Raw genomic sequence first — 15,196 nt, 5'->3', positions numbered from 1 at the left:
GGGTTTTCTTGGGATTCCAGAGTGTACGGATGAGTGGCTCTCTGAGCTCATATCTATTTCTTGTGCCTTTTCTTGGGCCCTTTTCCTTCTGTTTGTTTGTTTTGTCCTATTCCAGTGTATTAGCATTTATTCTGTCATATTATAAGTATATTGTTATATCATATTATATTATTCCCTTAGAAAACGGTTTGTTTTTAAATAAGAGAAAAAAAAAGATTTGGATCTGGATGGTAGGGGAGAAGTGGGAGGAGGGGGTGGGAGAAGTAGATGAAGGGGAAAGTGTAATTGGTATATATATGAGAAAATTTTCATTTTCAATAGCAGGAGAAAAAAAGAAAATAATAGGCCAGCAAGATATCTCAGAGGATAAAGGCTATTACTGCCAATACCCATGTTCCAGCTTATGTAAGTTGTCTTCTGACTTTCATACACCCATATTCACAATTCACTAAGTATATATAATAATTTCTTTTACAAATAAAAATAAGAGATTGGGGATTTAGCTCAGTGTTAGAGTGCTTGCCTAGCAAGCACAAGGCCCTGGACTAGGTCCTCAGCTCTGGGAAAAAAAAAGATAAATAACAAAAAGACCAAAAAAAAAAAGGTAACTGGCATACAAATAAAAATAAAATATCCCAGAATATATCCCAGAATATCTCAATAATAAATGTGAGTTTGTTTTCTCTGATCATAAAATGTGCAATATCACAAAATACTAATTACTTTCATTGAACCTTTCATATTTTTCCCTTTAGAAAAAGACCTGAGCACCTGTGTGAGTTGGTATTTTTAACATTTATAAATATACTTACAATAAATCAAATTAAAAAATATACTACAACAAGATAAGTTTGAGGATATGTCTTTGCCAACATAATCATAGAGGACTTTCCAAGGTTCCTATCCTCTTGCTTCTTTTAAGTATGGATTGTGCAAAAATCATGATTAAAAGTTATAAGATGAAGAACAATTATGTATGCTATATTATATTTAACCTCAAAACTAACATTTGAAAATTAACATTTTCAATACAGCAAAACTATAACAAATAAGTCCATTATTTTTTCTATTATGATATTACTGATGAGCTTGAATGTTCGTAGGGTACTACTCAGCAATAATTTAAGGCACATAGTATGTTCTTTAGGAGGGTAGAAAATTTTAATCATTTTATTCCTTAATCATCATTAATGATAATAGCATCTAAGGAGCCCATGGTTTAACTATACACTGAAGACAGTAAGAGGAGTTCTCTGTTTGCTCCTAACATCTGAAGGTCTAACATAAGCTTCAGCACTCATTTGTTCTACCGGGACTTCTGAGGTACATTCTCAGGACTCGGTACTGTGTGAGGAAAAGATTAATCCTTTCAGTTAGGGGTTGGTTCATTCTGTATAGTCTTTTTTAAAACTTTCACAAAATGAGGTTCAGACGCACCGTTATTTTTTATCCTACCTATTATCACATTAAAAAGCACTAAGGCTGTAGAGATGTTTTAAAGAAAAATGAAACATTCAAAATGGGAGGTTTTAGCTAGTAAGAAAAAGATGCCTTTTTAATGTTCCTTTTAAATTCTTCAGTTCAAAATACTAACCATTCTGTGTGCTAATTTGTCACTATTTTTCTGTGTAGATGTAATTGGTACTACCTGGTCAAAACATCCTTTCTGACTGTCCAGTTCATCTTAGGGTTTGTTGCCATGCTTGCTCAAGTTCAGACCCTGAGATAAATTAGAAATGTAAAGTCAAAGGGAAGTGTTTAATTAAATACCATGGAAAGTGAGAACTCCTTTCTCAATGGCAATGAAATTTCAGATCCCTGCTGGGGACCCCTCATGGTGTCCCCAGCTTGTGAATATTTGTAAGGGAGAGTTTCCAACCTGGTTGTTCAGGAGATGTTCATACCCCATCAATATTTGGAGCTGTCAAACTGTCACTCAGCTCTTCACTAGTGTGAAATCATTTTAATAGTTACTAAACATAAATGCCAAGGAGATCCATATTCAACAGCACAGGAGCTTACAAGTTATATTTAAGAGAATTTGCATTGTAGGAACTTCAATGCTTCAGCTTAATACTAAGCAACCTTCCAAAGTCTTTTCAAATTTAATACTGTTAAGGGAGTAATAATTGAGCTGTACATAACACAGCTGGGGTTTCAAATAGATAGCCATCAAGAGTGAAACCACAAGGCTCTCTTTCTGGTATACATTCAATGGCAGGCCACTAAGCTTTAAAGTAAAAATCGTGAGGCATGTTGTAAATTTCTTACAAACCTATTATAACAACTTATGTATACTAGACATTTATTTAACACCCTGAAGAAAAAAGAGGAATGCATGGACTATTCATAGGGGTTTAGTTTCTGTAAACATTTAGAGTGAAAGAGGAGATAAGAGAAGGGGAGAAAAAAGAAAGAGAAAGGGAAGGGAAAGTGGGAGGAAAGAATTTACATCAGACACTGCATAATGTCTTAGATGTCCTTGAAAATCCATAAGATTCACTAGGAGTTGGGAGGATAAGCAATACTAGAATGTATATGTAATAACAAAAGTACAACATAGTGTAGATATTTAAACATAAATTTAAGCATAAACAAGGCAAAGAGAAAACTTTAGGGTCTCGGTGATGCTGAGCATCCTAAGTGCTCAGGAACTTCAAGACCCTCATGATTACAGTACTGAACTGAAGACAGGGAATTTCCCATCACTGTAGGGAATAAATTTAAACAAAACTGCAGAGGATGCTTACAATGTACCAATAAAGACAGTTGAATATAATATTTATACAGAGACAAGTCTTTTTTATATTTGGTTTTCACTAGGGTATAAATTTAATGAAATACAATAATATTCAAGACTGAGTAATTGTATTCAAGAAATCTCCATTTGATAACAAATTCTCAAAAGGAAGAAAGAAAGAAAGAAAGAAAGAAAGAAAGAAAGAAAGAAAGAAAGAAAGGAAAAAAGAAGGAAGAAATGGAGAAGAAAAGAAAAAACCCAAAGTATTGATAGGTATTTTAAGCAGTAGGGTAACTGAGACATGCAAACAGCAATTTTGAGGCCAGCTCATGCTACATAGAGAAGAATTTTTAAAAATCCCAATTTTTAAACAATTACATCACTGAAAATTAGAGTGAAAATTTAATTTTAACTTACTTTATTTTCTATAATTGTATTGTGATGTTTATTTTAATATGGATATGAAGCTAAGTCTATGACATATACTTATAAATCCTAGCACTCAGGAGACAGGAAGAACAAGAGTTCAAGGTTATCTTCAACTATATAGTGAGGTCCTGTTCAGGCCAGATTACATAGGGTAATGTTTACAAAAAGTAGGGAAGCATGGCTCAGTAGTTAATAGTGCTGCCTGCTCTTCCAAAGGACCTAGGTTTGATTCCAAGCACCCACATGGCAGCTCACAATCACCTGTAATTCCAGTCCCAGGAGATCTGATGATTTTGTTTGGCCTCCATCAGAATAAGGGAGGCATGTGATACAGAGACATACATACCGGAAAAACACCCATACGTACTTCCCTTAAAGCATGAAAATTTATAAGCGAGCAAACATACACAACTATACATACATATGCAACTTAGGACAAAGGGAATTCTCCTTTTCAGGTGACTAAAAGGCCATTAATCCAGAGATAGTGACTGAAGTCTGTAAATAACATCCCAGTAGCTTACTTGGAATTTAAAGCCATTTCCTCTATCTATATTCATGTCTTCTTTTTCATTTAGTTTTCACCTATCTTCTTTCAAAACTTTACCTCAAATTCTCCACTTCTTTCCTTATATCTCTCACAGTGCCTGTCCGATTTCTTTTTGTGTAAGTTTGAGTGAACAACAGCACCCATGAGCTCTGATGTTTGAATACTAAGTTACAGGTTGTTGGCCTTGTTGAGGGAGGTTTGGGAGGAGCACAGCGTTGCTGAAGTGATGTGTCACTGGAGGTGGGTTTTGAGAGGTGAAAGCCTCACAGTACTTTCTTTCTGCTAAGTGCTTGCTATTAGAGATAGGAGCTTTCTATTTTAATTGGATATTTTATTTACTTTTCAAATGTTATCCTCTTCCCTGGTTTCCCCTCCAGAAACTCCTATCCCATCTTCTCACCCCTGCATCTATGAGGGTGCTCACCCAAACACCCACTCACACTCACCTCCCAACCCTGGGGCATTGAGCTTTCCCAGGACCAAGGACCTCTCCTCCCACTGATGCCCAACAAGGCCATCCTCTGCTACATATACGGCTGGAGTCATGGGACCCTCCCTCCATGTGTACTCTTTGGTTGGTGGTTTAGTCCTTGGGAGCTCTGGGGGGGTCTGGTTGGTTCATACTGTTGTTCTTCCTATGGGATTCAACCCCCTTTAGCTCCTTCAGTCCTTTCTCTAACTCCTCCATTGGGGACCCCATGCTCAGTCCAATGGTTGGCTGCAAGCATCTACCTCTGTATATATCAGGCTCTGGCAGAGCCTCTCATGAGACAGCAATATCAGGCTCCTGTCAGCAAGCACTTCTTGGCATCCACATTAGTGTCTGGGTTTGGTGTCTGTATATGGGATGGATCCCCAGGTGGGGCAGTCTCTGGATGGCCTTTCCTTCAGTCTCTGCTCCACACTTTGTCCCAATATTTCCTCCAGTGAGTATTTTGCTCCCTATATGAAGGACTGAAGTATCCACACTTTGGTCTTCCTTCTTCTTGAGCTTCAAGTGGTCTGTGAATCATATCTTGGATATTCTGAGCTTTTAGGCTAATGCCCACTTATCTATGAGTGCATATCATGTTTGTTCTTTTGTGACTAGGTTACCTTACTCAGAATATTTTCTAGTTCCATCCATTTGCCTAAGAATTTCATGATGTTATTGTTTTTAATAGCTGAGTTGTACTCCAATGTGCAAATATACCACATTTTCAGTATTCATTCCAAGGTTGAAGGATATCTGGGTTCTTTACAGCTTCTGGCTATTATAAGTAAAGCAGCTATAAACATAGTGGAGCATGTGTCCTTGTTATATCTTAGAGCATCTTTTGGGTATATGCTCAGGAGTGGTATAGCTGGGACCTCAGATAGTACTAGGTCCAATTTTCTGAGAATCAGCCAGATTGATTTGCAGAGTAGTTGGAATAGCTTGCAATTCCACCAATATTGGAGAAATGTTCCTCTTTCTCTACATCCCTGAATGCATCTGCTGTCACCTGATTTTTTTATTTTAGCCATTCTAATTGGTGTGAGGTGGAAAGCCAGGGTTGTTTTTACTTGCATTTCCCTGATGAATAAGGATGTAGAACATTTCTTTAGGTGCTTCTCAGTGATTTGGTATTCCTCAGTTGAGAATTCTTTGTTTAGCTCTGTACCTCATTTTTAATAGGGTTATTCAATTCTTTCGAGTCTAACTTCTTGTGTTCTTTATATATATTGGAAATTAGCCCTGTATCAGATATAGGGTTAGTAAATTGTTTTTCCCAATATGTTGATTGCCATTTTATCCTATTGACAGTGTCCTTTGCTTTAAAGAACCTTTGCAATTTTATGAGGTCCCATTTGTCAATTCTTGATCTTAGAGCATAAACTATTGGTGTTCTATTCAGGAAAATTTCTCCTGTATTCATGTACTCTAAGCTCTTCCTCACTTTCTCTTCTATTAGTTTCAGTGTGTCTAGTTGTACAAGGAGATAAGAATGGATTAATTTGAATTTTTTCTACATGCTGACCTCCAGTTGAACCAGCATCTTGTCTTTTTTCCACTGGATGGTTTTATCTCCTTTGTCAAAGATCAAGTGAACATAGTTCATTTCTAGGTCTTCAACTCTATTCCATTGATCTACCTGCCTGTCTCTGTACCAATACCATGCAGCTTTTATCACTATTTCTCTGTAATATAGCTTGATGTCAGAGATGGTAATTCCCCCAGTTCTTTTAATGTTGAGAATAATTTTTGCTATCCTGTGTTTTTTGCTACTACAAATGAATTTGAGAATTGTTCTTTCTTACTCCATGAAGAATTGATTTGGAATTTTGATGGGGATTGCATTGAATCTGTGGAGTGCTTTTGGCAAGATGGCCATTTTTACTATATTAATCCTGCCAATCTAAAAGCATGGGAGATTTTTCCATCTTCTGAGATCTGCTTCGATTTCTTTCCTCAGAGACTTGAATTTCTTGTCATTTAGTACATAATTCTATCAGACATTCAAAGAAGACCCAATACCAATATTCTTCAAACTATTCCAGAAAATAGAAGGAAGACTACCCAATTCATTCTACGAAGCCACAATTACTCTTATACCTAAACCACACAAAGAGCCAACAAAGAAAGAAAAATTTAGACCAATTTTACTTATGAATATTGAGACAAAACTACTTAGAAATATTCTCGCAAACTGAATCCAAGAACACATCAAAATGATCATCTATCATGATCAAGTAGGTTCATCTCAGGATGCAGGGATGGTTTACTATATAGAAATCCATTAACGTAATCCACTATATAAATAAACTCAAAGACAAAAAGACACATGATCATTTCATTAGATGCTGAGAAAACATTTGACAAAATCCAACACCCAATCATGATAAAAGTCTTAGAAAGATCAGGACTTCAAGGACCATACCTAAACATACTAAAAGCAATATATAGCAAATCAGTAGCCAACATCCAACTAAATAGAAAGAGACTTGAAGCAATTCCACTAAAACCAGGGACTAGACAAGGTTGCCCACTCTCTCCCTACCTATTAAGTATAGTACTTGAAGTCCTAGCCAGAACAATTAGACAACAAAAGGAGATCAAAGGGATACAAACTGGAAAGGAAGAAGTCAAATATCACTATTTGCAGATCATATGATAATATACTTAATAAATCCTAAAAATTCCACCAGAGAACTTCTAAACTTGATAAACAACAAAGTGACTGGACATAAAATTAACTCAAACAAATCAGTTACATTCCTCCACACAAAGGATAATCAGCCTGAGAAAGAAATCAGGGAAACTACACCATTTACAATAGTTACAAGTAATATTAAATACTTTGTTGTGACTCTAACCAAGCAAGATATGAACTTTCTGATCCAGTAGCTATGCTTGCAGCTTGTCGCTCTGCCTCTGTGATGGACTGCGATGGACTCATATCTTGCAGAAACCCTAATGTCAGGTAAAATTCTTTCTCCTCTACATTGCCCATGCCATGTCATTTCATCCTAACCTAAGAGTAGATAACATATTTCCCTATCTCAGAACTCCTTAGCAATGGCCTTCCTGTCCTTTTTCAAGTGCATTCCCCTTCTCAGGTACCTCTGCTTTTCTTGCTTCACATCAAAATATAAACCTTGATTGTCCTTGCTTTTGTAACACTTGCTACATATTTAACATCAAGAATAATAATCAGGACAAATGGAAGGACAAGGATAATAATTAAGACATTAGAACAGAAAGGTAAGTGAAGACGTGTATTTCCTATAACAGCTACTAGGATGCATTACTCAGAAAAGAGGCTTCCTCTCTGCTTACACATTCTTCTCCATCCCATGGAGACTTTATGATGCTGGTATAATTATGTTTTTTCCTAGTATTCTCTCTCAGAACAGACTTAAGTGTACATTTAGCATCACCAGTAAATTAGAACTTCTTTTTCTCACTGAATTCTTTACTCTGAATGTGATATGAATATATACCTGCTCAACCCGTTTCCATATTTCTTATTCAGATGCACCAGAATATATCTAATCAGCACATCTGTGGAGAAGAGTGTGTAATTGCTATTCCTGACACACCCTGGAATCACATTTTATTAACTGTTCTTTGATTAGTTCATCACCTTAGTTTTGGAAAACTTTCAAAACTGTCAGTGAGTTTTATAATTATTACTATATCATGCTTATCCCCTTGTAGTATTTTATACTGAATCACTATGTAAGTATAATTTAGCTATGGATAGTACCCTTCTATGTTTGGAAAGCCTCACTCTCAGCTAACAGCAACTTGCTAGGCAGTAGCAATTTTAGGAGGAGGAGCCTCGCCAGGGAAATGGTGTCAGTGGAGGGAGGCTCTTTTCCTCTCTGCTTCCTATCCACCATGAGGTGAGAGGGTTAGGTAACATAGCCACATTTCTGCCTTTGTGTGGAAAGGCATGAGGTATGGAAACCACGGTGCTGAAAACTTTGAAACTCTTAGTTAAAATAACAAGTCCTACATTCCTTTAAATTCCTTTGTGCTGTATTTTGTCACTGCACTAAGCAAAGTAGCTAATATACTGCCTCTCACAATACTCACCAGGTGTTAGAGCAATCATGGGGTTAGCTTGTTGCTATAAAATTCCAGGCTGGAGAACTGTAATTAATACAAAATAGTGATCATCTCTGTACTGAACCACAAAGAGAATGTTTACATTGTTCTAACCATGAGTTCTGAGTGAGAGAAGACCACTTTGATGTCTGTTTTGTTTTGTTTATTTGTTCTTGACATCTTGTTTTGTTTCTGACATCTTCCACTCTAAAGCATACACATCTCATAGTGGTTGAGAAACCTATGTCCAAATATGGAGAGTCCACTCCTTTGTCCTGGTTTTCTCATATGTATTTTCAAAAGATAAAAATTGTGAATTATGTTTAAATGAGGCCCCATTAAAATAACTGCAAAAATGAGTTGGACAATTAAAGAAAGACTACTTAAAACACTGAAATCTTAAGGTTCATATTATCAAGCTTTCTGTATTCAACAGCAAAAGGTTAAATATAAAATGCTGTGGGTTTTGCACAAAAATGTGAACTCAGAAAATATTAGTGTTCACATTAATCTCCTTCATATTTCATATTTCCTAGCTAATTATAACCAGTAACTATATTTCAACATCAATGAGCAATACTGGCTTCTGGTCTACATGTGTTCTGTTTGTCCTATCTCTGTTTTTGAGGAAATGTGCCAAGTTTCCACTGTGGCTGAAGTGACTTTTGAAGCTTCTAAATTAAAGTCCACATTGTGAACAGTGACAGGCAGTAGGAACAACGTGCATGCTGAAGCCATGTGTCGACCATATATAAAGTACAAGGTAATTCATACAAAATGACCTTAAATTGTGCTATTAGAAAAGGTGAGTCAGAAGAAAGCTCATGTTCCTTTTAAGTCCTTTCAAACACTAGCCTTAATGGTTACGTTACTGTCAGGGAGAGAATAATCACATAATTTCATGAGATGGAGGCTTTAATCATATCAAAGTGCCCAACTTGGGTTATTTTATTGTTTTTTTTGTATTATTTTATAATGAAGAACATTTGTTCCATAAACAGAACTATTATCAATATGTTCTGAATCAGAGAATCAGGCAGGTTCTCCAGTTACCTAAGAAGGTAGGAATTCGGTTTGGTTGCTTAGTCTGTAACTTTTTTGAAAGTATCATATATTACCATATTCTTATAAATGAGGATATTTAATACACTGAGAAGCATTAACTATTTCTATCTCTGGCACAAATTGCTTTCCTACTAGAGAAATAGTCTCCTACTAGTTTCTAGGGGAAATAGATTATCAAGTAACTCAAAATTTTCTCCAGCTCAAAGATGGCTAAAATTGAAGCAGATGCATACAAAGGAGAAAATTAAATACTTCTGCAAGTCTTTCGTGGGTCTTTAAAGCACTCCCATTTTCTATAAAAATAGGGGAGCCATTAGATCAGTATCTGAAGTCACTAGGGATAAAACCTTAGCTATGAGGTCAACATTGATGATCAAGTATGATATTCTCACGGAGAGCCATCTGAAAAACACCCACAGCAAAGCTACATACTTTATCAAAAACATAAAAAGTTTCCTTAACTTTTCATATATGATGAAAACCTGGCATACCAATGACTAGCAATAACTAATGATCACCAAGATACAATATATCAACAAGATACAGTGATGAAAACATCAGGACATCTTCAAAATGAACATACACACACACACACACACACACACACATACTCTCACACACACTCATATACACTCACACACATCCATTTACACACACTCTGACACACAGACACAGACACACAAACACAGAAAGACAGACAGACACACACTCTGACACACACAGACACATACACACATACACACAAACAGATATATACATACAGAGACACACACATAGAGGCAGATATAGACACAGACACACACCATACACATATACTCACACAAGCACACACACAGACACATAAACACACATTTAATGCACAAACATAGACACACACACATATCTACATTTTCAGTGACCTCAGTGAATTCTAAGAATACTACACACTCATAATATTTGTTTCCAAATACATGGAATGAAAGATAATTAATACATCTTATTCCCTCGTACTTCATGACTACAGTGTATGACTTTGAATTAAACCTAAGCTAGCTTGGAAAGTATTCCTTTAATTGTGGAGTATTGCTCCTGGGGTTCATGAAAAAATCTATATCATTCTATCACATAGGATTTAATTAAAATAAAGGGAAGGTAGAAACACATTGAGGGCATTTGGGTAAGGTGGAACTAGAGGGGAGATAAGCAGTGGCTTTAATCTTCATTCCCACAAAGAAATGGGAGGGGGGAAAAGTTAAAATTCAAACCAAACCAAACAAGAAAGTGAGGGCAATGTCTTCAGAGCTCCAGGCACTTGGACTCAGAATTATCCCAACCTGAAAACATAACTAGATTCATACTCTTGGATGAATCTAAGTCTCCATCTAGGATGTCCGAGTAAATGGCTACAACCACATATTTAGAGGCAGGAATTTACTGTGCACTTCAGAATTACCCCTGTCATTATTTTCTGATCAGTAAAGACTTAAATATTAACGGAAATCTTGAGACTTAGAGGTATATTCAACCTCTGCAAAGGATGGAAAATAAACTAGATGAACAACCCCATGTGATTTAGGTTTTACATGCTATAGATAGTCAGAGGACTATTTAGTGAACACTTATTGTGTTTGTTATAGTTTTCATTGCTATGCCTAAATGTGTGATAAATGGAACTAGTTCAGAAAGCATTAATTTTGGTTTATGATTTGAGGTTACTATCTATCATGACAGGGATGCCATGCAGTATACCCAGACTCTCTTTGGAGCCAGATCCACTCCATGTCTGCAGTTTCCATTGAAGGAGATCCCATGATACTGCTATGCTTCAGATCCTAGGTTCTCCTTTGCAACTTAGGGTTTCCTTCCTGGCTCCTAGCCTTTCCTTCTTTGCAGGGAATATAACCCTGTTGCATGACAGATGAGAATGAGGCACCTGAATGTATTGTTTGTGTGGTGAGGAAATGGAGGCTAGTACTCAGCCTGCTCTCACTTTTATGTCCTTTTAGAACCCCAGCTTATGGGATGGGAACGCCTACAGTTGAAGTCAGTCTTCCTGTATCTCTTAAGCTTTTCTGTAAACACTATCATAGATATATCCAAAATTGCATTTTCATTTTGATTCACAATCCTATCAAGTTGACTATGAAGATTAGCCATCACACTATGTGCCAAATACAGGGCAATGTATAATTAAATGTTCAGTCTCATGGCCATCTAAAAGAGTACACCAATGCTTATCATCTCACTAGAGACAGTATTTCCAAAGTCAAGGTCAAGTACTATGTACTACAAGTGAATGTGGCACAACGGACATTTATATCCATGGTGGCTGCACAGGTCTGCTTTCTTCTGTGTTGTGCTGAAATAGAATGAAATTTTTACTGCTTGTTGTGTCTTTGGTAGCATTAACAAAGTTAAAGAATATAAAAACATCAACAAATGTAATTTTTCTATATATATTCGTCTTTTCTCATGATTTTAGTTTTCTCTCAACAGACATTTACCTAATTGATTTATCTAACCTACTCTATCTACACTCCTGAGGAAGCTAGGTAGTAAATGATGTAAAGAACATGTGCTTTAGATTATTCAAAGGTCCATGTGAAAGGAATATAAAATAATAGAAGCTTTACCAGGCCCTGTATATACAGTGTAAGTGATGCAAAACCTTTTAGACCAGCATTTCATGCTGAAGCCGCTCCTAGAAACCTCTTAAAGCATCTTGAAAATGATAAGAAAACATAGTGGGCATTGCTATCCATGCAATCTGAGCTCAATAGCTCATAACCACAGAATGGCCAAACGTTCTCAGAAGAGCTGATTACCTGGCAGGGAGTAGAGGCAGTGAGTGATTTTGTAAGGATAGGACTACCAATCTTGGCTACTGTAGTGGATTGCTGTGGTCCAAAATAAATAAATGATCCTGGAAAGAGAAACAGAAACAAATTTAAAGTCACACAGTTAGCTGCCAGTTCTGGTGTACACTAAGCCCTTTGCCTCTTGGTCTTACTCAACTGTCATTCAGGTAAAGAAAATCACATTTTTACATATTCACCATTAGTCTCTGTAAATAACCAGAGAATTTCAAATGTATGGCATTAGTATCTAAAATAAAATTTAATTGATAAATGATAAACTCTGCATCCAAATTACCTAAACAAACATTTTCATTGCTTTAACTCCTGTCATGGAGTTTGAAATCAAATTAAATGAAGCTTGCAAGTTTACAATTAGGCATTCAATGTGCCCTTAGGAGCTTCTCTTGGGAATTTTATTTTTAAGTCTCTTTAAAATGCACTGAAGGAGTGAACGTATGTGTTGAGTCTGATGCCTCTTGGGGCTTACATGTTTGACATTGTTGTCTGTGCTGGAGGGGATGAGAGTTTAATTAAAGATCTAATCTGAACATTAACAAAATAACTGCCTTTAGATTTTAACTGATGTGGATGTACTCAGAGCAAGTGCACAGGGAATATTATCCTGTAGAAGCACAGAAGATCACACACTGTGAGCTGTATCAGGGGTAGCTTCCTTGAATATTGAAAACTTACAAGAAAACCTATGCCAAACAATATCAGTGTCTGACCCTGCTCTTTGATAATTACAAAGTGACAAAGGGTCTTTAAGCAACTTATAAAGCCAGTTGTTTGACTTGGAAAACACCTAATTCAGACAGCAGTTTTCCCAGATGCAGGTCAATTTTGACTGTACTAAAAAAAAAAAGGTGGGAGATTTCATAATCAAAATATACTATTTGATAGATCCCTGCCTGTGTTTGTGCAAACAGCCCCATCACCTAAGCTTTTGCAGATCATAAACCTGTTTCAGGCAATATCGTGGAACTAAGACTGTACATACTCTAAGAAGGGAAGGACCAGGCTCTTCATGAACGTAGGTGAAAATCACAGGCAAACATAGACGTGGTAAATACACAAGTAAAGGGTAGACAAATCAAAAGCAACCCAAGCAAGTTTGCCTCTGGAATGGCTAGTGACTGTAGTGTGTACAAATCAGTCTCTTCAATAAACAAAAATAATAATCTGATGATCACATGACTATCATAGAAGAAGCTGAAAAACTCATCTGACAAACGTTAACACATGTTTATGTATGTTAGGAAATGAGTGCACTGTAAGTCAAAAGGGATATTACACACAACTGGATTGAGCAAATGTGGTGCTCGAATTTGAATTTTTGACATTTCCATGGAGATAAGAATAAAATAAGCCCAGTAGCTTGCACTTATACTCAGCAATGACAAGAGCCTTTATGCCATTCTTGATTTAAAAAAAAAGAGAAAAGTAAAAATATCTACAAAATTACACAAACATATACATACACATGAACATGCATGTGCATGCATACACAAGAAATTGATATTTTAAAAAAGATCAAATAAATTTGCTGTCATATATACAAGCAGCAAGTAAAAAGAATTTTAGACCATGCACTTGTAATTGCTGCAAACACCTATAAAATATGACAACAGACTTTTAAAACCTCTACATTGAAATCTATGAAGTATTTAGTGAAATTAGTATTTTTTCAACAAATTGATAAACTTGAAACTTCTTAAGGATTTCATTTTATAATTTTCAGCTATGTGTAAATGCCTCTGTGTGGGATATGCCTCTGAGTACAGCAACTTGCTGAGGCCAGAGTTGTGTGATCTCCCTGAAGCTAAGATTATAGACAGTTGTAAGTCATCTAAACAGGAGCTGGGAGTTGAATTTTGGTCTTCTCCAAGAGCAGGCTATGCTCATCACTCTGAGCCCTCCATCCAGCCTGAACTCTTATGGTGAGTCGTAAATGTGTACATCAGGAAACATGGAAGAGCCTGAGACTGTATACTCTTTGTCACCGTGGTGAGATCCGTGTACTACTTACTTACACACTGCAGATATCCAAACGGTGTCCCTTTGCAGCAGAAAAGGGAGCAAGCTCTCCTAGCTACAGTTTCTGAGATTCCTGTGTCCTGACCTCTGTGTATACTTGTGGAAGAACTCTGAGAATATGCATGGGGTGGCTGAACACTTATTTCCCATAGGTGACAAAGGACCATGAAAAGTAGAAGCCCTTCACCAACTGACATGAAAACCATTATAAGTATTGGGAATATACAAGAAAATGAAAATGTATGTCAATCAAGACTGAGACAGGTACAGTCCAAATCTCTTCAGTTGACAAGTGAAAACTTAAAATATGGCTTTTATCCATATAATGGAATAGTGCTCAAGTGTTAAAAGAAGAAGCACAACTGTAATTATCAACACAAACAAATTTCAAATCATTGGTGCTAATTTAAGGAGACAACAATATAACCATAATGTATGACCTATTTATCTGGCACTCTTTGAACAGGCAATAAATTTAGGATAGACCTGTCAATTACAAAGTTGGGAGAGACATCAATTACAAAGTGACATTTGGGAGAATGAACTCACAATATATCTTGAATTGTTTGTTGAATATAGATTGTATATAATTTTTAAAACTCACTGTGCTGATTGCTAAAAGACTGTACTTTCCTACATTTCAATTGTAATTTAACACAAAAAATTGATCATAATTAATCCTGTGTAGGAATGTCAGAGCTATATGCACATACACACAATATATACATCTGTGATCTGTGTTTTTGATTCTGTGAACATACACAAAGGTGAGAAGTAACCTATAAGCTGTCAGTTTGCATGTTCTAGCACAGCAGTTAGCTACAAATGAGCATAGAAACCAAGCAAAAAAGGAAAGAAGAAAAAAATCAATAGTTCACTATAAAAAACAAACATAAATACCCACAGGCTCTAGCATCTGGCTACTTCATTTTTTTTTTTTTTTGAAAAAGTGTACATAGGTATGT

General features: G+C 36.2%; 1 protein-coding gene across 1 annotated transcript in view; it reads right to left on the bottom strand.

Annotated features, from left to right (window-relative positions):
* The window catches only part of Malrd1 (MAM and LDL receptor class A domain containing 1), a 694,431-nt gene that overhangs the window by 564,019 nt on the left and 115,216 nt on the right, over window positions 1-15,196 (bottom strand). Inside the window, exon 11 of the mRNA XM_031373295.1 lies at window positions 12,162-12,259. Within this exon, the coding sequence (XP_031229155.1) occupies window positions 12,162-12,259 (98 nt within the window). The remainder of the gene's footprint in view (window positions 1-12,161; window positions 12,260-15,196) is intronic.

The sequence above is a fragment of the Mastomys coucha genome, unplaced genomic scaffold, assembly GCF_008632895.1.
Source record: "Mastomys coucha isolate ucsf_1 unplaced genomic scaffold, UCSF_Mcou_1 pScaffold15, whole genome shotgun sequence".
Lineage (NCBI taxonomy): Eukaryota > Metazoa > Chordata > Mammalia > Rodentia > Muridae > Mastomys > Mastomys coucha.
Note: the sequence above shows the minus strand (reverse complement) of the source record. Positions and strands in the feature narration are given on the sequence as shown.